Here is a 24691-nt window from a genome sequence, read left to right as displayed (position 1 = left end):
TGGTCCCGCAAGGAGCCAATTAAAACGCAGACTTGGCCATGAGCACCAGAGCCACAACTTAGGCGTGTGCGTTTAACTGAAAGGCTGTGTGTGCGCGCGTGTCGCTGTGTGTTTTTTCGATGTACCTTCTCGCACTTACAAGAAAACAAAAAACAACAGCTGTGAAAGAAATAATACCTGGAGGAAATGGCAGGGAAAAATTGCCAATCATGCAGGCACACACACTCACACACACCCACATATACCCACCTTGTCATGATGCGCATCAAGAAACTCCCTCACGGCTGCTAGCGCCTCGTGCACCGCCTGTTCAGGTGGATATCCTGCGCAAACACACACAATATCAAAAATGTGCGAGAACAGGTGCAGAAACAGATCTGTGTCGTTGCACTTGGCTGATGTTGTTTTTTTTTTATTTTCTGGAGACAGGTATGTTTTTCTCTCCACTACTCTGAGACTCTGTGCTCCGTTTCCTCACTCCGTCTCACCTCGCCTCGCCTAATCCGGGGAGATGCAGACACAACACACTTGTTGGTTGAGAGGAGACAGACGGAGCAGGACTGCCACAAATATTCAGCTGCTGAGACCTTTCACCAGTAAAAAAAAGCTTCAAAATGTTCATTTTCGGGCCAAACAAACACATTTAATATGCCTAAAAACATAGTTTTACTCCATCTGTGGGAACTGAATCAGAATTAGAGTTTAATTAGTTGTAAGGCTGCAAAACGACTATTTTAGTAATGAATTAGCATGAAAATTATCCACTACTATAGTTAAAACATAGAGTCCTGCTCTGTTTCACTGCTGCTGTTTGATTGACCAAAGAGTGATGAGCATCAGCTGGAAACTTCAGCACTTTTAGGCTTTCAGGGGAGGCCTGTAACTTATTTCATCCTCATATTTCCTCACTACACCTTCCTTTTGTTTGCGTTCAGATTTTGGCTGCACAAACTATTTTTCATCCTGGTGAATATTTTTTTAAACAAAAATAGAAATGTGAAAACAGATTTCTATTAAAAACAAACGTTTCAAACATGGACGCTGCAGAGCAGTAAAGGTCAGACTTTTATTATGGTTTTAAAAGATAGAGAATTTATCTAAAGATATATTTGTTATATCACACCGGAGATTTATTTCAGTGGATTGGATCGACTTTCCTTTTCAGCTCCTGTTCGTTTGTGGGTGTCTGACGACAGAAAAGCTGCCAGTATTTATCATCATTTTTTAATTATCTGACAGGTGAAGAAGTTTCCAGGTGGGGAGTTTATTCAATCTGATTATATGAAAGTCAAATACGTCTTAAGTCGAGAGCAGGATGAATTCATTGGACCTTTTCTCACCTTGGACTTATTAGCATGACTGGAGAAACACTCCTAATAACTTCTGATACGAACTCAGTCAAATGGTTCAGAAACAGATTTTAAAACAGCTGCTTTCTAAGTTCCTGTAAGATGTAGCTGTGCTACCGACTAGTTTTTAGTTATTTTTCCTTTCTGCTCTCCTCTATGTGCATCTTTTTTCCACTAAACATGTACGAGTGCTAAAACCGAAGCCTTCCTTGGTTGTGTTCTTCATGTTTTCACTGACACAAAAACTGTCTGTGACACGACAAACCAACGCTGTAAACTATAGTTAGCTTTGTTTTTAATATAATTTAAAATAAAAAACTGTAAAAACTCTGATATTCAGCATCAATAAAAATCAGATTAGCATGTGAATAACACGAGTTCACGTGCTGCAGACTTTAAGAGCTGAGCTTATTGTAGCACAACTTAAGCTGTAATTAAAACCTGAAGTAGTTCTTGACATTATCAAATGGCAAACAATGCTGAAAATCAAAACTGTTGCAGAGTATGAAACCAAACTGGTGCACTCCAGTTATTAATTAGACATCATTATGAATCATTGAAAAACTTTATTAGATTTCTTTTTTTTTTTTTTACCAATTAGACTAACTTTTCATTCCAGGTGGAGATGTACTTGAATTCTGCAACTTTTTTTTGGTGTTTTCATAGATTCGAGTGATTTATTTGCCTTTTATGAATGAAGCTAATCTGTAGCTGAGAAGAGAGAAAATCATCTGGCATTGTGTTTTACGTTTTATTACTGGATGTGGAAATTGTGTCCATCACTATTCTCCTTCATGCTGCTCTTGGCTTAATACCTTTTTAGACATGCAGACGGATAGAATGTCCACTTGGACAGCCACCTTCTTACCTTTTGCTTCAAATCACATATATTTGTTTTGTGACAGATATGTGTTGTGGCCAGATCTCTCTTAATAAAGGCATTTTAATCATAATAATGCATTTCTTTTTCAATTCATATAAAAACAGAACAATGCCAAGGTTTTCCATGGCTGCTGGTGGGTGTCAGATCAGAGATCATTTAAGATAAATTATGAAGCTTTCCAATGTGCCACTAGTTGTTAGGAAGAGTGCTAAGGGAATAATATGGTAATACTACAGTCATCTGTTTGGTGGGATAGTGAAATAAATACAATCTGTGTAGACAACTGTTTCGAAGCTCTGATATCGTCTTTAAAAACTGAACAGAAAACATTTTTGAATTTTCTGCTCTGGTTTACTGCTTAGTGCTTAACATCTTCCTCATGTGTTCTTCGTAGCCGCTGTAACGTTCCTGTAGGGGGAGCTCTAAACCCTGCAGCTCTACGGTTTCCAAACAGCTCAAAAGTCTAATCAGGAAAGAGATGAAGTGGTGAGGTGAAACAGGTGCAGAAGAGGCGAATTAGAAACCAAATTAATCAGGACCTGTTTGTATTCCAGCCGCGGCAAAGAGGTGTCAACCGGAGCTCATAGCACCGACACCCCAGGCTGTGTTTAAGCACTATCCCAAACTCCCTCTTCTGCCAGCGTGAAAGGGATTACAGTCACTCTGACACAATCTCAGAACTAATCTATCATAATCTGCCGGCTATAATCCCAGGCGTTAATCTGTAAACCACCTCGGGGTTAGAGGAGACGAGAGGCTCGGCACTCTGGGTAAACGAGTAACGAAACGTGTTCACACAGATGAACGCTAATGCGTCGCTGTGGTCTGAGGAGGAAACAGATACTGACCGTAGATTCCAGTGGAGATGCAAGGAAAAGCCTGCGGAGAAAAGGAGGCAGAGGAATTAATCAGAGACACGTTTCCATTTCAGCTTATAGCAGAAAACTATCCAGGCTTTTCTACACATTTTACTGAAAAAAAGATCCTTCATTATTTTTTAAATATCAGCTTTTTAAACATTTTCCCATAGACCATCTACCTAATCTGGATTTTATTACCTGCATAACAACATACTGCTGGAGCTGTAAAGGGAAGCGCCACAGTTTGTTCCTTTATTTTTGTCAGCTATATTACTTCAGGTCACCAATTAGCCTCATCTGACCTGGACTGGAGAATCCTACATTATTTACCAAGTTTATTTATCTTTAAATCACAGCTTGTGACACCTCACTGCTGCATTTTGTTCATAAATAATTCTATTTGTGATGTACGTCTATGAGCAGAAGTAAAAAAAAAAAATCTTGCATTGCAACATAAAACTATTCAAGAATGCACTTTTTATCATCTATAGAAAAACCGAATAACATCTCAAGCTCCCATTTGTAGGTGTGTTCATAGTTAACCTGATATGACAAATTATTAGAGCTAATTTTAGATTTTTCAGATCAATATGACAGAAATCAATTTTTACCCAGTAGTCATTAAATCCTTTATATATGAGTGGATACTTTCTCTGTTCTCAATAACTATTCATCTGAGCTATTTAAAACATAGTTTGGCACAGTTTTTAAATCTATAATTTAAACCATTTGCTAAAATCTTCTATTTCAGAATAAGGAAAAGACTCATACATTGATTCATTCTCAGAACAATTAAAAAGTTTTCTGGCATCTGTTTTAAATTATGTAATACCTCAGAAAACTCTAATAAACAGAGATAAGTTGTAGTATCACGTGTAATTTTGACCTTTCATACTATTTTCGGTAAAGTGAGAACAATGCTACTTCATTAACAAATCCTTTTTTCAGTCACTATGAATTGGAAAATGAATTTAATGTCCACATAAGGAGGCTTGTAAATCACTAATATGTAGATCGTTCAAATCAGCGGTTTCTGGTCTAAACTCGCATTTCCAAGGAGGCAGATTTTACAACAGCTTTCCATTTAGATGCATTCAGTTTCCAGACACACACACACAGTCACATGGTCTTTCTATCTTCACAATGACTTTGTATTGGCATCCATTCGTTTTTCATTAATTTCTATAGGCTAACCTTGAGACAATGGGGTCTACCACATTAGGATCAGGCTTTGGTCTCCATAAGGCCCATCGGTCTTCAGACGGTTGGTAAATATGTCACAAATTGTCTTACATAGGACAGCCAAACAAGCACACACACATACACACATCTCCACATGTATGTGGCTATAACTGTGAAATAAAAACTGTAAGTTCCTAAAAAAAAAGACTGCAGGCGTCTGACACCTGCTGTTCTTTTTTCAAAACAAAAACATTATTTCAGAGTAAACAACTCTGTTCACCAAATGTCTTATTTTGCTCAAGATGAAAAACCTCTCATGTGGTTTTCTATATAACACCACTACTGCACTGTTTGTCAGTCTGCAGTTTTATCAGGCTTCTCTGCAAGTGGCAACCCATGTTACATCCATCATGTTTGTGTTATTATCGTATAATAACGCTCTCGTAAGTAGCGTCGAGGGTCCAGAGTTTATTTTGTTATCCATCTACCAGAATCTAATCCTCAGGCTCACATTGAACAATGTGATAAAGCTGCTTATGTATTTAATCCATCATCCTGTGTTTTATGACTCCGAACATATTTATTATAAGGAAACGTAAACAACAAAAAAACATAATTTTAAAGTCATATTTCTCTTTAGAAATGATTTAATAGATCGCAACAGTTAATAAATGTGTTCTAGATAAAGTTAAAGGTCTGATAAAGTTAAACTGTTTATTATCAATTGTTAGTAATCTTTAATATTAAAATGGAGTAATCTCTCTAATTTAACAAGAAGCATCAGTCTGAGCCTGATTCTGTTACTTCCTTGTCATAACTGAGGTGAAGGCTCAAGGTGCTCAGAAACAGCTATGCTACATGACGAACTTGTTTTTCAAAGTTCCAGGTCACTCAGAGAAAAGCTTTTCTTTAGCCTGCAATGCATTTAAGCACCTGATTAATGTATTCAGCATTTAATTGGAAAAGCTTTAAATTAATGATAATAATAAGAAAATCCTTCATTTAAAACTTGTAAATCATTTATTCTTCATCAGTCAGGGCTGTCTCACTCAAGACATGCAGCTAATTCTCTGCTGAGGGACGAAAAAAAGCCTCTTTCACTTTGGTCAGTAATGTCATGGGTACAGATTATTATTATTAAATTATGTAACGTTATAATGTAATATAGTACAGTAAACTGTTTTTGAAAAGTCTTTTTGGGGTCTTAAATATAAGCTAGAGGTTTGGTCCAGGTTGTCGTTTTGCTCTATTGTCATAATGAATGAGCTTTTATTCCAGTTTTATGGCTTTGATTTAGGTTTTAATTTTACTTCTACTCTGTCTGGTTGTACTTTTTCATTTGTATTTACTTACTACGCATACTTAATGTTAACACTTGTTGGGATTTTATGATCTAAACTTAGAAATTTAGGCAAAATAAGTTCACTTCTAGTGTGTCCTTGTTAACAGCAAGACATTTTTCCTGAGTCCGTCAAACCAATATTTAGGTTATTTTGTTGTGTTGTTTATTTTCTCTGCCGTTTTTCATTCATTGTTTTGTTCTCGTTTTATATCAAAGTGCTTTGACTGATTGATTGCTGGCTGCAGGTTGGATACTGACTGCTGATAGGAACTCTAGAGAGCTGCAAATGTGAAAGCGGAAACAGTTTCTGAAGGCAGAGTATATTAGAAAATAATTACACACAGACATCTTTGGACGTAGCATGGCAGACTGCCTGAAGCTGCAGGAGCCTGAGAATACAACAATTATGTGACCCCACAGACACATTGTAATTAAGATGACCTCAGCTCAAATGGAGGAAGCTGAACGCTGAGAAAAATAAATGTGTGCCAAGAATGCAGCTTGAAACTCGCACTGAACAGTCAAAGAAGGCAAAATAAAACAATTTATCTCACAGATCATCCACTCAAGAAAGGCCTTAAACCCATGAACACAGATACTGTTTTAATCATTTTTAAATATTCTAATAAAAAAACATCTAAATTATGTCTATAATTAATAAATAAGTGCGTAAGGCCACTCCTATCATACACGGCAATAAAAAGCAACATTGGATTAAAGTGTTAAACTCTCAGCATTTTAAGGAGAAATAAGTGTAATCCTACTTGAGTTAAAATGACCAAGATGACAGGTGAACCTAAACGCGTTTAACAGAACCAAGATGTTCATTTGGATAATTCATGTGCAGGAAGTCAATAAGATCCATGTTTAGCAGAACCATGCGAACCCACAGCCCGTGATGTGAGTCAGGCCGCCAGAAAACTTCACGTCTGGCAGCTTCTCAACCTGCTGTCAGATGCGGCAGCGCCGGCAGATGCCAGGACGCTGCCCCCCCGTCCTGCTCAGATCATTTAACCTGACTGCTGAGCTTTAACACACAGCGATGGCAGATGTGACTCACGATTCCCTCGAGGCCAAACAGAAACATATGACTTGCCATTTTGTGGATGTGCAGGGATGACTGTTGCATCTGTCTGTGGATTTGTCAGAAATGAAACGACGCGGCAGCCGCTGATAAATGACGTGTTGGGTTTTATTCCTAACCTTCACACCTCTGCTTTTATTTCATGTTTCTTGTTTTTCTCTGACTTTGTTCTCTGTGAAACCTTCAATCTGGCGTGTTCTATATAACCTAACAATACAACACTCCTACTCCCTTTTCACTTTTCTCTCTCTGCCTCAGCATGAACAGAGTTTTCTTTGAAAAGGCTACATATGATCAATCTTTTTCTCTTTACCTCTGGTTTTCCTGCAGCTACAGATTCTCACCACAAAGAAAAACCCTGCAATTTAGTTCTATTGTCCTCTGTTGGTCTGTTACAGATTTCTGGGCTTTCTGTATTTTAACCTTGTCTGTCATCGTTCCTCTCTCCCTCCCTGGCTGCTCCCTGTCAGATTCATCTCATCCAGATGTTCTCACCACAGATCGAGCAGCGTTTTCGGTGGCAGTCTGCAGGCTGTTCCAGTAGCATGACCTCAGAGCTCTCCTCTCGCTCTCACCAACGCCTCCCTGAGCAATCGGCCCCACGGTGTGGATCACATCTGCAGAGACAGAAACAGAGAAAAATAGAAAAGAAAGTCTTCATTGTCTGATAAATTCACCCAAAATCCAAAATGAAATGTTTTCTGTGGAAACTCATCTTCTCTCCGGTTCCTAAGAAGAAACACATTCTGTTGTTTCCATGAAATATAACTCTGACATGCAGGCCATTCAGAGATTTAAAAAGTATAAAAACTCAGCATTATTTCCTCACTTGAAAAGTCAATTTTACAATTAATCTTAGTTGATCTGCAGTCAACCTGATGTGCAGAGAGGGGCAGATCTCATCAAAATGTAACAGAAGTGTTTACATGACAGACAGTAAAACAAATCCTATCAGACAAAGATAAATTTGGTAAAAGTATTGGACTATCAACTCACTGATTAAGTTGTGTCCAAGTCTGATTGCGACTAGAAATGGACGGCAAATTGAGCTTGACTTTATATTTCAATATCACAACTGGAAAGGCCCGCTTGTCTTATTTACTACAATACTAAATCTAAGGTGACACCGTGAATTTTGATAATGTATTTCAAAAGTTGGATGGATTCTAATTGCTTTCATTGCCTTGTTGTTGTTAAAACTTACAGAGAGGGCTGAAAAAACTAGGCTAATCCCCATCAATATTGATACTGAAATCAATCCATTAAGTTTATTTGTATTGCACATTTCAGAAGCAAGGCAGTTCAGAGCGCCTTAAATCATAAAACACAAAATAAAGAGTTATAAAAACGATAAACATTCCATTTTGTTCATCATTAGAAAAAACTACAAGTGTTTGAGTAACTAAGGTGAAACTGTTTGGAGGTGTACACTCTCCAAAATGAAAATGCATCATAAAAAAAGCTTTAGATGTGGTAAAATAAGCAACATATTTTCTCTGTCTTTCTGTCTTCAGCAGGTTGCGATGTCATGTAGGCGTTGCTCCACTAACTGCATTGAGGTAATGTCTTTAGCAAGTTTCCTCTCAGGTCTCTAAGATGATTTTTTTCCTAATTTGAGGATCAGGTTAAGTACAGAGTAACTAAATGGAGGTGAACTGGGGAGGTTAGTGGTGGGTGGGAGCACAGCGGAGACTCTCATAACGACACGCTGAGCAGGACAGCCGTGTAGATGTGGTTTAACACATGAACGCAGCCAGCGCCACACATTGTGATGAGACTCAGCATGCTGCTCTCAGTGTGAAACCCGCTGCAGCCATAAAGCCAAGCCGGACCCACTCTCTTAGAAGAAGAAACTACAAACAGAAAGAAAGAAAGAAATGTGGACAAGTAAGAGTATTTTTCAGCTCACAAAGAGATTTTTCTTTCCACGCTTTAGGGCAAAATAATTGTTGCATTTGACCACAGATCATGTCTGACACTTCAAGCCTCTGGAAAAATATTTTGCTGCTCACGTGAGTGTTTTTTTTGCCTAAAATAAATAAATCATCCTCCTACTTGGAGATTAAAGATTTCTGATCTTCACAGCCCAGGAGAAATAAGCAGCAACACAATCAGTCAGGCTGAAACTTATTACCTTGTCCAGTAGGAGATAAAGGAAACTACAGGAAAGATGATTTTTCTGATTTACCTGGAGGCTTGAGGGAATCTCCTCCTAAACAGTGGATATTGACAGGAAGAGAGAAAGGCTTGTATGATGTCAATATTATTTGACTTTGTGATAAACTAATAAAAAGTTGAAGTTCATATGCGGAGGTTTAACCAGGATGCAATTTTCTTTGTCTCAGTTTGATTATATTAGAATTAACCTGGGATTGATCGCCCCACTCATCTCTGTTCATTGAAATCATAAATTAAGACGCTTTCTATGAGGAAAATTGTTCGTCATGTCAAACAGTGGAGAAGCTGTAACCCTATGTCCTACCTAAATTACTGGGCACTCTCTTTAAACTATCTTGATCCTTCATCCAGAGGAGTCAATCAGCTAATTGATTACTGATGTCCAATAAAAAATGTTCCTGTTCACTTAATCTGACAAGTCGAGAAGATTGATTTGTTTGGTTGAAAAATGAGACACTGCTTACCTCCATTTGTTTAACTGCAGGTAATATTCTGCCTTTAACCACAGAAACTTCATCTGTTCAGCATTTTTAAAGTCCAGAAAACCTAATATACTAATATTCAAGCTAGTAGTTTTAAATTGACTTTTCGGATACAATAAGAGCCCCCAGAGGCACAAATCTATAAAACCACATCTGCACTGGCATATATGGACTGATTGTGTAACATTTAGAATAGCAGAGGGCAACCGCTTAACTTTATGAACAGAAATTGGACTGTTTTATAGGGGAAAAGATTTTTCCATAAGAAATATGGAAATGGACATAGAGGCACTTATTGGCAACACTAAACGATCCCAATAGATCCTCTACGCAGGAAAAGTGGATGATTTTTGTGAAAGCTGTGTTTTTCTGTTTAAAGACAGCTTGACATGATTATCAAACTAGCATAATGCAGAAATTTGGCTTCAAGGAGAGGAACAACGTCAGGCTGAGGTCAAAGGATGCAGCATTCATGTCATGGTTAAATCAATCATCTCAATTAGCAACCTAATCAATCAGGAGATCAATCAGGAGATCATTGTGCTTCTTAGAAAACCATTTTACTGAGGGTTTTACTTTTTATGTGTTCTGTATTTTTAAATAAATCAGCGACTACTCTCTACAAACTCTCCTCCTGCATGTTTTTCACACAATAATTTGAATTAGATCAGACTATCCACAACAAAAATAAAAGTGTGATATTAAAGTGTAAGAAACAAAAACAAATGCATGGAAACGTACTACAAACTTATAATAATAAATACATAGATAATTATTGCCGTTTCTGCAGTTCCAAATCAGCATGGTTTTGGCCCTACTTATCTAAATTGCTACTTTTGCTCTGCTTGGCCGATGAGGCTGACCGATGCATAAACTGATGAAGTTTGGAGGTAAATTTTTAATTACATTATTATCCACCTTTGTTGAAACAGCTTTGGTTGATGTTGCAGAACTGAATAGTTTTTGTTCATAGTACAATTGATTGTATACAAGCATTAAAACTTCCCCTGCAACCAGTAAGTATAGCATTAGCTTGAAGTGGTTTTTGAAGCCAAACATCAGGGACTAAAAAAAAAATAATTACAGATGGACTACAGAGATAGATGGTGGTGTTAAAGCATCTTTTTGACAGCTGCACTACTGGAGTGCAGTTATGATAAATGGACTGAACTTATATAGTGCTTTTCTTGTCACACTGACCACTCAAACCACATTACATTAACACTCAAACACACACGCCCACACACACCTTTATTCACCGATACACACTTATACACTTGGGGTTAAGTGCCCAGGGGACACATCGACATGTGACAGGAGGATGTTAGAATCGAACCAACAACCTGCGGATTGCAAGGCATTGCAACCCACTTCATGTACTGAAATACTGTATGTAGAAAAGAGATTTTCTGCTGCTTCCATTCACTTTATGCCTTACATAATTACAATCTGATGTTGGAGTTGGGGAGAAAGAAGTGAGCAGCAGTGGTGTAAATATACAGAATAACTTGAATGTTTTCAGATTTTAAGTTTTCTGAATGTTACAATCATTCACCACTTAGGTTGTAGACGATATCATCATCATTCCTAATTCCCTTTTTTCAACTCAGAGGTGGTTTACAATACAGACATCTATAGAAATGCTGCCAGTTTGCAAAGTTAAAGGTTGTTTAAATTTCCCAGTGTCATTGAGACACTCACAGGTTAAAATGTGCTGGTTTCGGTTTGATTGGCACTTTTTCCTCCAAAAAATAAAAAAAACCCCAAAACAACCAAAATCCAACAAATTCTCTCAAATTTTAGAGGTAAAAATGTTGCATGGCAGTCAAGCCATGCGACCTGATCCGTTTATCAGCAGCAAAGAAGGAGCGCTTTCTCAAAACGTGGGTGCAAACTGCTCACTGAATGTGCAACACATGTCAAATTATGTAAAAACAAACTATAAGCCACAGAAAAACAGATGATTTTCTTTTTTTGTTTGTTTGTTTTAAAAGAACCCACCCACCTCTCTGGTAATGCCAAAATCAACACTTGGGGTGAGTAAAGTGTTCAAACAAATTAAAAAATTGATTGATTGTAGTCTCTCAGATGATTTTTTTCTTATTGCCATCTATAGCTTGATATCTTGGTCAAACAACAAAACATGTTAGCCGCACAAAAATTATTTAAACCTCAATATTTGGATATATTGGAGTCTAATAAGTTTGGTATAATTGACAATTATCCACAACAAGAATTAAGGAAGATATGACTTATATGATATAAAACCCATTTTCCATTTTCTAATAAACTATCAGGGCTATTTTATCTTCTGGTTGATTGTTTTAAGGTTGTGTTTTTTGTCACAACAATCAAAGATATTCGCTGATATTTACTGACTGATACTGAAGTTTATCTGGGACGCAACTAAGCAGATGCTTAATTCAATCACCTGCAGAGTTGTTGAAGCCCTTACCCTTTCCCAAATGTTTTTCTGTATGTGTAAAACTTCCCAGATGGCGGTGTGGAAAAAGATTCTCACGTGTTAAGTTTATTTGATGATGCTCAAGAGAGTGCACTTTCAGAAATGTTTTATTGTCATCAGTTGGCTGTTTTGTGCCACCTTTAAGACCAGAAGGCTGTCAGGGCGAATCAGGACTTGTAACAGTTTATGTACACTCTCTAAAATTACATCAGCCATAGCTCTGCTCTATAATGTCTGTAAATGGTGTTATTTTCAAGCCCACTCCAAGTGACTCATGCCAGTTTTGTCCCTCTATGGACACACATCTGTGAAGGAAGAAAAGTCTGAGGGCAAAAGCTTAACATCATCAGAGTAGTAAATACTTCATAATGTACAGGCTTGTTTCTTGTAGGATCTGACAACAATTTGTCAACAAAATATTGTTGGATCTGTTTCGCTATGTGCGAAAGGAAAAAAAGCCGGTTAAGATATGAAAGGCATGGCAAAAAGAGGGCTGGAGATGCACATAAAATGCATCATAAATAATACAAATCAGAAAACTGATGTTGTTATGTTGACCTGTCTTCTGCCAGAACGATATACTTTACTCAAAAGATCAGAACCGCAGTGCTCCATGGCTCTACAGTTCACTATAATTGATTCAGAAGGTTAGCCAGTAATAATAGTTCGCCTCTGAAAAGTCGGATTAACATTTGATCAAAATTATGCGAGTTTTGTTTCAAACATGCACTCAGAGGAAATATTAAAGCTTTATCAACCTGAATTATGTCTAAAATATCCTACATTGCTTCCAAATGTGAAGAAATCAACTCATTTTGTAAGACATTTTGTAAGACTGTCACAAATATAGCAGGTGTGCATTGGGATGAAGGGAGTCAAATTTACAGTGTTAGGACAAAGTTAAAATCGTTGTTTCTTTCACAGTGTCCATTTTTCATAACTACTGATCACCAAACCATCTTGAGATGAAAGTTTGATGCTCCATCTGTAATCTGCAAGTCCTTTCAAATAATTATTTGCTTAATTATTTAGAAAAAGGGTTTGATGCTTAATGGATGAAGTATCATAAAAAAAGTTAAAAAATTGATGTCAGTAAAACCTGTTTTTGTGGGATAAATAATTACTTTAAAAATACAATAATGGACGTAATTTGGGGTAATTGAGTGTAAGGAAATTAACCCTCATTTACCACCATTATGTTTTCTGTGCTGGCAGGTGGAGGATGGAAATGCAACGAGTATGATATGCTTTCAAATTTCAAGTAGCTTCAGCTAATGATATTCTGTCTGGTAAAAACCGAGATCGTATACCAAAAAAAATGTTAGAAAGTCACAGTCACCATTATTTTTTCTACTTTATATGATTGATACAATTGCTCATTTTTCAGAAAAGCAAAAAAATAAAATATTTAAGGTTTCACATTAAACATCATTGTGCATTTTTTATTTTATTTTCAAAAGAAACAAGCCAGAAAACGGGATTCAGCCCATCTCCAAACTAGTGGGAGCTACATCTCCTACCACCTGTCCTTTTTAACAAACTACATCTGTGAGAAATGTGTGAGAGACTGAAATTAGGCTGACGGATAAAAGCCAGGTGCTGCAGGGGCGAAGCACTTTTCCATCACTCAGTCTCTGGCCAGCGGCGCTTAGTATCCAGGTAGAGACGCTGTGTTGCTATGGCGCTGGGTGCGGATAAAGAGACAACATCTCTGAGGCTTCACTTTCAGCTTCTTTCAGCTTAAACAACAGTGTTGTGGTTTTTATTCAGACAGCAAAATCAATACATATGGAAAATGAATGTGTAAATACACAGCTAGATAAAAGTTTCAGGGATTTAACGCGAGTCGATCTTAAAATAAATATTGTGTCCCTGATTTAAACTCAAAACAGTTTTAAAGTCTCAGCAGCTTAAATAACGTTGGAAACTCAGTACTTGGTGAATTATCAGTGATAATCACTGAACCAGCCTCATTTGTTTTGACTGATAGCTGACAGATTCTCTTATATATATATTTATATATATATATTTATCACAACATTCATCACTTCCTATAACATTTATATGTTACTTGCTTCTTTTCATATTAGTTTTATAAAGAAGACATTTATGCATGACCAAGCTAGTGGGTTTCTCGCCACTCCTGCTGCATTTTGGCCAAATAATAATCGAGGTCAGTCACTTTCTTTTTCTTTTTTGCAGATGATTAGAAGTACTGATACTAAAATAAGCTGTTTAGATGCCAGAGTTGGTTTTGGTGATAAAAATTTGATAAGTTTTCTAAACTCAGCAGAGAAACTGTGATGCAGAAATAACCGAACATAAACCACAACATGCAATCACTGCAATATGTATGCATAACTAGATAAAACATTGTTACTATGATACTGGGGTTTAAAAATATGACAAAAGTAGTAACTCAATGACATTGCTGCAGTGTTATGTTGAAATTAGCCACCAAATTCTTATCTACCAAAGAAACACAAATGTCAGCAAGAAGGAGTGGTTAAAAAACACTGAGGAAAATTACAAAGCAAAGCAATCTACTCCACTTTTGCTTTATTTCTGCAATAAACTCTCAAACCAGATTGCACTAAATACATGATTCAAGCAAATACAGCTGTCAGGCCATATTTGTCCACTCTTCTGCTACAAACACAGCAGGTGCAGAAGTGATCAGATAGAGAGAAAATTAAATAAGTAAATTGTAAATGAGTAAATTTAATTTAACAGAGATACAGGCATTTTCATGATGAGCAATTCTTAAAAAACTACATGGACAACATCTGACTAGACGTGAAATTGAGTTTCTAGATCAGTAAGTGATGCTACAGACTGCAAAAGCCAGTGGAATGACGCAAACCTTTCCCTAATTGAACTTAAATATTAAAGTTACAAATAAGTTAGCAATTAATTAAATCATAATGTAGAGTTGTAGTCTTTACAGCTGCAATGTACAGTGGACCTCCACCACGTAGTGCAAATACTGGACCATAGTGGATCCACTATGATTTGCAGATTTTTGTTGACTTTTTCGCAGATCAGTTCTAAAATATTTGAAAGAAAATGCGTCTTGGGAAGCTCAAATACTTTTGTGTGATGCTACGTGGCTACGCCAATGGCTACAGTTTGCAAAGCAGCCGATCCAGATGCGCCACTTATTTCCTTGGCACTGACTGGCTGTACCCATAAGAACAGACATAAGAAAAACTGTAGGAACTAGCTTCAGCAGTAGTGCCAAAACACTTTTCATTGTGTGCAATAATGCATATTATTATTATTAAAACAGGCTGTTATTGGCGCCTTACAGTGGTTTTCAAATATTTGCTGATTTTAGCTATTTGTGTTCCCTGACCTTCATAACAGCAATTTGAGCAAGATGACATTCTTCGCCCGCCGGTACCTACACACTCTTAAGCCTCCCTGGCAAGGTCTATTCGGGGGTCCTGGAGAGGAGGGTCTGTCGGATAGTCGAACCTCGGATTCAGGAAGAGCAGTGTGGTTTTCGTCCTGGTCGTGGAACACTGGACCAGCTCTACACCCTCGACAGGGTCCTGGAGGGTGCATGGGAGTTCGCCCAACCAGTCTACATGTGTTTTGTGGACTTGGAGAAGGCGTTCGACCGTGTCCCTCGGGGAGCTCTGTGGGGGGTTCTCCGGGAGTATGGGGTACCGGGCCCTTTGATACGGGCTGTCAGGTCCCTGTATGACCGGTGTCAGAGTCTGGTCCGCATTGCCGGCAGTAAGTCGGGCTCGTTTCCGGTGAGAGTTGGACTCCGCCAGGGCTGCCCTTTGTCACCGATTCTGTTCATCACTTTCATGGACAGAATTTCTAGGTGCAGCCAAGGTGTTGAGGGGATCCGATTTGGTGGCCTTAGGATCTCATCTCTGCTTTTCGCAGACGATGTGGTCCTTTTGGCTTCATCAGATCGTGATCTGCAGCTCTCGCTGGAGCGGTCCGCAGCCGAGTGTGAAGCGGCCGGGATGGGGATCAGTGCCTCCAAATCCGAGGCCATGGTCTTGAGCCGGAAAAGGGTAGAGTGCCTTCTCCGGGTCAGGGGGGGTGTCCTGCCCCAAGTGGAGGAGTTCAAGTATCTCGGGATCTTGTTCACGAATGGGGGAAGAAGGGAGCGGGAGGTCGACAGGCGGATTGGTGCAGCGTCTGCCGTTAAGCGGGCGTTGTACCGGTCCGTCGTGGTGAAGAAAGAGCTGAGCCAAAAAGCGAAGCTCTCGATTTACCGGTCGATCTACGTTCCCTCCCTCATCTATGGTCATGAGCTTTGGGTCATGACCGAAAGAACGAGATCGCGGATACAAGCGGCCGAAATGGGTTTTCTCCGTAGGGTGGCTGGGCTCTCCCTTAGAGATAGGGTGAGAAGCTCAGTCATCCGGGAGGGACTCAGAGTAGAGCCGCTGCTCCTTCACATCGAGAGGAGCCAGTTGAGGTGGCTTGGGCATCTGGTCAGGATGCCTCCTGGACGCCTCCCTGGTGAGGTGTTCCGGGCACGTCCCACCGGGAGGAGGCCCCGGGGAAGACCCAGGACACGCTGGAGGGACTATGTCTCTCGGCTGGCCTGGGAACGCCTCGGGATTCCCCCGGAAGAGCTGGAAGAAGTGGCCGGGGAGAGGGAAGTCTGGGCCTCCCTTCTGAAGCTGCTACCCCCGCGACCCGACCTCGGATAAGCGGAAGAAGATGGATGGATGGATGGATGACATTCTTTTACAAAATACAAAACGGCAGAAAGAGAGTTTGTTTGTTAACGTTTGGTCTTCTGGTTCTGGTTCTGCTCTGGTAACATGGAGAAGCAGCATTCAGCTTCTATGCACCACAAATCTGGAACAAACTTCCTGAAACCAGCAAAACAGCCGAAACACTGACTTCTTTTAAATCTTTAAATCAAGACTCAAAACCCAGAATTGCTTTTGAAACATAACAAATGACACATTGCTAATGTGCAATAATGCCACTAGACAAAAAGGCTATGCTTCAATTGTTGACTATGTGTTTCATGACTTTGTGTTTTTACGATGTAAAGCACTTAACTGCCTTGTTGTTGAAATGTGTTAAATAAATAAACTTGATTGACTGAAATATAAGCATGCTCTAAAATCATGTGGTTCTCTTTAATCTTTACAAACAAAAATGCTCTTTAAACAATTCCATGATCAGACAAACCTCCCCAAAAGACCTTGTTTCCTTTATAAATCTAACAGCACAATGGGTTACTGTTTTACTTTTTTATTTTTCTGTGGCACAATTACCATCTATTTATTCCTTTGCAATTATTGTTCTGTTTGTTTTAATGCCTCCTACAAGAATATTGTTTTCTGTACAGTATTGTTGAATGCTCTGAAAGGTCATTCTAAATTAGATTTATTAATGCAAATACCTACAAAAGAAGATGAATACAATCATCAAGGTTTGTGAAATTTGCTTTTCAAAAACTAAAATATTGCACCTATTTCTTTAATAAGAAGAATCCAACGCAAGAGACAACACTTATTTAAAATAAAAATACCCACCAATCAAGCAAAAAGAAAAACCAAACCAGCAACAACCTTCGAACCTGAGGATGTAGAAATAAGTCTGTTGTAGTGAAGCTCTAATTAGACAATTTAATCCCTAAAGTTGCTCAAACATTAAACTAAAGCTCGTGAAAAATATTCAGCAAGAATATGAAGTGTAGTGGTATCAAGCTGGATTCCTGTTTTGTCTTTTTCTTGTCTTTCAGCAGTCTACTTTGGAAATCAAACTGCTTTTCTTGCTACATGTGCCATTTGAGAGTTTTCTTTCATCTTTATTCAATCCAAAATGCATCACCAGATACACATTTATTCTGCTGTTTGGCAACAGGCAGTAAGGTCCAGCTTAAATTAGGACCTGAAACTAACAAACCAGTGAGTGGTGGAGACAACAACGGGTTGGCGAGCGGCAGAGAGAAGCAGCTCACCTGGAACACAACACACTGCGAGAGTTAGTCCGCTTTACGCTCCATATTGACTGGAAAATAATTGGCTATGCTGCCGCCTTGCAACACTGCTTGTCAAGTTGCTATTATGCGTGTTATTTCTGTCGAGGGTCGCTGGTATGGAGAGGCATTATTTTTATAATTTAAAAAGATTTTTTAATCACCTAATAATTTTTTTAAGTTATCCGTCAATGTGTTTATAATCAGAAATAAAGGTTAAAGAGAACCACAGTAGCACACTTATAAAGATGAATTGAATCATAAGGTCAGCCATCGCTCATACCTCCAGTAAGGTCAGGTAATTTATTTCAATAAAAAACTCATATTCAATTTATTTCACAGATAATGATACAGTTCAAGCATTTAATCTTATTTCTTGATGAATATGGCTGATAGGTAATGACAACAAAACATCAGGACAGGAAATAGTTTGCTAAAAAAAAGTGACTGTACTTATAAAAAGTTAATAAAAACTGATTTCCCAGAAAAGGTTGAGATTCTCAAGGGCCACATTTCATTCTTTCATAATGCAAAAACATTATGAGTCTTTCAGTTAATAAAATTTATACACACATTATTACAGCACTGTCTCCCTCACACAGACAGGCGGAGACGTCAGAGCGCAGGAGAGATCCAGAAGAAGCTCTTTAATCCAACCCTCTGAGACCTGGAGGCCATTAGGCTGGAAGATTCATCACAGTGTTTGGGACGGCTTGAAACAGACCCACTCATCTTATTTCCAAGTTTGACTTTGACAGGCGAAGTCAGAAAGGCTTCCTCTGTCCTATTCTCCAATACTCTTTCCAGGAATATTTGTTGTTGGAATTATTATTTTAGCTGTGAGTATTGACAAAATAATCCTGCCAGAAAACCACAATCAATGGAGGACGTTGAGTGAGTGATGAAGAACCGGCTCATTAGAACCTGGTGCTGGAGCAGAGCTAAGTCTACTAAAAAATAAATAAACATTGAAAGCTCTTTAAATACAAACTGGGAGATTTTAACAGATTTATGTGATAGACGCAGGTTTTACCCATCAGTCAGTTTAATCTAATAAAATCTCACACTTTCACTGTTGAGCAAGTTATTACTGATTAGTTAGTGTTTAATTTTCTGAATTCAAACTTAACCTCAGTTTGGTTTCACAAGCTGAAGGTATATATATATATTTGTATATGTATAGGATATATATAGGACTTGCTAAAAAAGATATTAAATATGCATGTGTCCAAACCTACTGAGTTTCATAGGATGTCCTAATTTTTTCAAATGTCAGAGTGACTGCAACATGGGAAACTGCAGAAAAATCTGACACAAATTCAGCTTGTTTGCAGCCAGAGAAACTTTTACATCAGAGACTGAAATATATTCCAGCCTGAACTGATTTGCATCAGACTGATCACTTGTGATTTGGTTTCAATTCTCTTGTTTTCTTTTTCCCACAACATTACATAAATGTTTTATTAATATCCAGACAAAACTTTTGACGGTGCAACGACAGAAACAATGTTTTAGTTGTTTGTTTACAGAGTTTGGGCTTGTCAAGTCTCAACTTTTTTTGTATCTTACTTTTTGGTGAACTTTTTCTCACTAATAAACTTCTATCTACGCAACAATCACAGTTATAATTTCTGGAGGAACACAAGACAGTAGTAACATCAGATAAACTCATAATACATGAAAAACAAACAGTATTCATAACAAGCAACAGAGCAGATCTGGTTTGCTTTTCCATATTCAGAAATCTGTGATATTCAAATGGGGACAGATAATTCACTCTGGTGACCAATGAAGGTCACCAGAAGTGTCAAAAGAGAAGAAGAGAGGCGTGGCATTACATTACTAAAAACATCTCTGGCGGTAAGGGTACCTCCATGTTTTAAACTAAAACAGCGAAGCGAAAGCAAATGTAATTACACCAATAAACGTGTTTATTTATCCCTGATAACAGACGTCTTAATATCACCAGCTGAGTTCATAATTGTTATTTTAAACAACAGTGTTTGCGCTCCAGATTCCTGGACTCACATTGCAACATTTCAAACAGGACTCATTAACACCAGCAGGTAATATAAAAAGACCTGACAGCGTTTATGAACAAAGAACCTGCAGATCCGGCTGTAAATAGCACAGAGCCACACAGTGCACTGACCCATATATAATGATAAGACAGGCAATATTGTAACAAAATGTGATGAGAAGAGACAAAGTCTTGATGTTAAAGCTCAGTTGTTGTTTTCTCTTATTGAATTAGGCAGAATAAATGTAAAACTAGCAGCAGTTTTAAACATGAGGCTAACACTTTGACTGGTTGTGTTTTCTCCATGCACTAAAAAAGTGTTTTTGTTGGATTGTCCACCAGCTATAAAGTGATTCTGGCAATAGAAACAAAAATAATTAGTTATTTTCTTATATGGGCCTTTAATATCTGGTGTAAAAGCTGTAAAATTTTAACTTTTCAATCACACTCTGGAGCTCTTCAGAGTTAACATTTAAAAATAAATCACCTTCTTCCTCTTGGTTCCGTTTCACTCTCATGTACTTTACTTTATTCCTTTTTCCTTTTTTCTGTCTGACTGCTTCCCAGAAATCAAATTCTTGTTTGACAAAAATATTACAAAACCCAGAGACAAATGAAATGGCTCAGAACTGGGAACCAGTAGACTGAAATATGAGCTTTTATGGAATAGACCAACACAAAGTACAGCATAATTGTAAAATGGAGAACAAAATCTTTCAAAAATTGTGGCAACATGCAGCTCTGGAGAAACTAAGAGACCACTGCACTGAACCCCATTGAAAACCTCATCGTTATTCCACCAAATATTTATTTCTGAGGTAAATTATTAGGATTGTTGTTTCTAAATGAATATGAACTTGTTTTCTTTGCATTACTTGAGGTCTGAAAGCACGGCATCTTTTTCGTTATTTTGACCATTCCTCGTTTTCTGCAAATAAATACTAAATTTTTGCTTGGAACTTCGGAGACATGTTGTCAGTAGTTCACAGAATAAAAGAAAAATGTTGACTTTACTCAAACTTATGAAAAGTAAAATCAGAGAAAATGATCATTATAATTGGTCTCTTAATTTTTTCAAGAGCTATATGTTAGAGACAAAAATAAATACAAATTCAGACCTACATGCAAAGCACTGTGTTTATTTGTTAAACATTTTGAGAAGCATGTATTGTTTCTATTCCACTCGACAACTACATATTACTTTGTGTTGGTTTCTAATATACAATGTCAATAAAAGTCGATTTGAATACTTTTGCAAGTCATTATACTTCCTTAACCTGTTAGCAGTTTTAAAAAAACCCTCTATCACCAAAAACAACCTTCTAAAACCTGAGATTCCTAAGAAACAGGAGACAAACCTGATAAGAACCCCCGCCTTTGTTGTCCAACATTAACAGCAAATGCACACTTGAAGGGAGGAAACAAGCAAACATCACTCCATGAAACAGATATGCACAGATCCATGCAGGAAATCTTCAGGCGGCCTCGCTGAGCAAAGTGTTTGCCTTTTCCCTGCTGCTCTGATCTGTGAAGCTGTACGCTTCACCCTTCCTGCAATCATTAGATAGTAGACAAGGAGCTTTATTGCTATGGCAACTTATGAAAAAACTACATGCTCTGATGCCTATGAGTCCGCTTCAGTCGAGAAGGGTCTGGATGAAGACACGCTTCATAGCTTTCTATAAGAGAGCTGTTTTTAGGGGCAGATTTAAGGAAACGTGTCTGAGTTTTGTGACAGCCGTTCATCAAGCTTATCATTAATGAACACGAGTGTATCCCCTGAGAAATCACTTAGCCTGAGAGCATGAATCCTCCTCACATAAAAGAAATACAAAGCACCAGTAAAAGTGTGTTTATGATGTATTAATAAGGAGTATTCGACATAAATGTCTCTTGTTGCACAGATTATCAGAGAGTCTTTTATACTTTTATACTGTATAAAATCTCAGATAATTATCCAGAGCACTGACAGAGGAGATTTAATGACTTCTTCACACTCCAAGAACAATCACCAGCTCAGTGGTATAAAAAGTCTTATCCAACTCAATTTTCTTTTTGGTAGACTCTTAATAAAACAGAAGGCTTTGCTGCGTGTGTTAATGTGTTGGTGGCTCATGTGAGCGACAGATCATTACCACAGCTCCTCAGCAGTGACGATTCCTCCAGAGGAGCCGCCGTGTTAATTAAGATAAACATTTGGATGCTGTAATGGGACGTTCGCTGCTGATGACCCTGATGCCTTCCCTGTGACGCTGCTCTCCTTTAACGATCTGAAACTCAGCTTGGTATCTTGGCTCATTCCCTCGGTAAACCTCTTTGATTTTATTTTTGCATGTATATGTGGTGTCCTAATAAAAATAAATAACTTTTTTTTAAATGGAATTAAAAACAACTAACAATCTCTTTGAGAAAGTCAGCGATTAATTCACTGTGTCATGCTGGATGTCTGCATCATGTCTGAGTGTCCGCCACAAAACTTAATACACTTTAAAGTATAAAATAGCCTAAAGTTGTGGAATGCCAACTCCAGCATGGCTGCAATAAATCAAATACAGTGCTCATTATTTATGTACTAACAATTAAAAAGCCTGAATATTTAGTACATTATGAATGTCAAATAGAAATAAACAAGACTAAGGCTAAAATGTAACTCTAAAGGAAAAAGTATGTCTATAAAATCTTAAAACCCCATCAGTAACTGGATATTTACTGATGTAACACACATTTAAATGTATCAGATCATCAGACAAAATTGCTAATTTCTGACAAAAATAATCAGAGTTCATACAAAGCATCCAAAAATTCATTCATCCATCCTCTCGACCCGCTTATCTTTGCAGCGTCTACAGGTGGGGTACACCTGTCTCGATTATACCCCACCTCTCCACTGAACTACCATGCACACACTCATTCGATTTAAAGTCCTTTAAAGTCTTCTGACTTTAAGTATTTCTGATATTAATATCCCCTCGAGCTTTAAAACTGTATAAAACTTAACCGATTAATTCAGCACAAACAGTTTATCCACCATGACTGCTTTGAAAGTACAGTTTGGATGCAGCCAAAGTCTCTCCTTGAACTCTGCTGACGTACAGGCAGAAGCAAACATTCACACTCAGCAGTGTGGGAAACAAAATACTTCTATTTAGAGTTTCAGGAATCAGAAAATATGAATTCATCAAAAAGATAAATCGGTGTCTGGATATTACAGGTCGTGCCGTCAATGATCCCGACTAGTTCCTGCGGTCCTTGAATCTATCAGGATGCTTCACTGTTGCTGCCGCACCGGATTCATGGTAACTCTGACCCTTTCCTTGGGGAACAAATGATTTTCCAGATGTCCCAAACAATCAGGCAGACGATTCATCAGAGAAAATAACTTTGTGCCTGCGCTGTGCCATCCAGCCAGTACTTCCTGCAGAATTTCAGTACAGGTCCTTGATGCTTTTTTTGGGCAGAAGAGCATCTTTGCTGCGTTTCTCATCAAAAAAGTATTTTTGGTAGACTTCAATGCCGACACTGAAGTTTTAATCCCAAGGACACAAGATCACACTTCGCAACTGGCTCTGTGTTTTACATAATTTGGTCATCTAAGCAAGACTGGCATAGGTTTTATTTTGATTGTTGAAAATTCATGAGCACGTCTTCTCTCACAATGAATGTATGCCACGCAGGAGTTCCTCTGCTGCAGAATCAACTGCAACGCTAACATCGCAGCAACAACTCAAAAACAAGAAATTAAAATCCTGTGCGACCCCATCCCGATGCTTCACTCACCACAGCATGCTAGATGCTTTAGTTAAACTAATCGTTTGTCTACTACTACTACTGTCTGATTAATTTTAGTACACAGTCGCCATGAAAAATGGGAAATACTAGCACCGAAGCTAGCAGAGGCCTACTAGTTCCCAAATTCAATGCAGGGTAAAACATTTTTATCTCTCTGTCTTAGGTGAGTCAGTTACATACCGATTATTAAACCTCTTTATTTGGTTTACGGCTAGTTTTAGGTGGTTTTAGCTGTTTTGCATGTCGTTTTGCTCCAGATTGGCAGCTGGTTTGAGCCATCAGCAGACAACACCTGCAATGCAGTGAAAGGTTTCTACTATATTTTGGCAGAATATAGTAGAAATGTTGAAGAGATCCCGTGCCATTATAAAATTTAAAAATCTCACTGTAATTCTCTTTCTTCTACTTTCCCTCTTCGTGGATGAAAGCTGACAGAAGAGATTACAAAGTGACTTTTATGAGGCGAGGTGGACTCAAAAATTTAACTATTATCTCTAATATTTTTTTAAACTTGCTAGTTTGAAAAAGTACATTGATAATTAAACTGCTTAAAATTAGACTGCACGGAGTAATTTAACTTCTTTGGGTCAAAGAATTGGAAACAGAAGTTTGCATCCCCACTTGCTCCAATGTTCAGGTGATAAAGTTTTAACATTAAACACACACAGGCTAAACAGCAGCAAACATGATCAAAAAAATCTAATTGAGCTTGTTCTATTAAAGCTTAAACTTCTACAAAGTAGTTCTGATCATTTTAAGTTACTCTGTGAATGGTGGCAGAAGGCTCTATGCTTTAGTATCTACACATATAATTATGCAAGTAAGAAGGTAACGGCCTGAGTAATGATTCAATATACCTCTAGCCTTTATCTGATTTTTATTAAACTAAAAGTGCATCACCGATTAGCTTAGTTTTTTTCTCCGTATTTGACCTGCCGATCACCGATCAAAGCTAATCAACGGAAAGTTGACTGAGCGCTGGCTGAATAATTAGTGCATGTCTAATGCCTAGCAGTGATTTACTTACATATGGGGACTGTATTGATGCAAAGCAATGACAACTACAAGCTTTTTGCTTCAGAAAATAATG

The 24691-nt window shown here is 38.0% G+C and overlaps 1 protein-coding gene across 3 annotated transcripts in view; it reads right to left on the bottom strand.

Moving 5' to 3' along the window:
• The window catches only part of macrod1 (mono-ADP ribosylhydrolase 1), a 183172-nt gene that overhangs the window by 12557 nt on the left and 145924 nt on the right, over positions 1-24691 (bottom strand). For all 3 annotated transcript variants that reach the window (XM_028008926.1, XM_028008927.1, XM_028008924.1), the window contains 3 exons: positions 7196-7317; positions 3081-3111; positions 250-323 (listed from right to left, as the gene is read on the bottom strand). In XM_028008926.1, the coding sequence (XP_027864727.1) occupies positions 250-323; positions 3081-3111; positions 7196-7317 (227 nt within the window). The remainder of the gene's footprint in view (positions 1-249; positions 324-3080; positions 3112-7195; positions 7318-24691) is intronic.

The sequence above is a fragment of the Xiphophorus couchianus genome, chromosome 23 (assembly GCF_001444195.1).
Source record: "Xiphophorus couchianus chromosome 23, X_couchianus-1.0, whole genome shotgun sequence".
NCBI classification, from domain to species: Eukaryota; Metazoa; Chordata; class Actinopteri; order Cyprinodontiformes; family Poeciliidae; genus Xiphophorus; species Xiphophorus couchianus.
The sequence above is the reverse complement of the archived record's forward strand: the minus strand, read 5'-3'. Positions and strand labels throughout refer to the sequence as shown.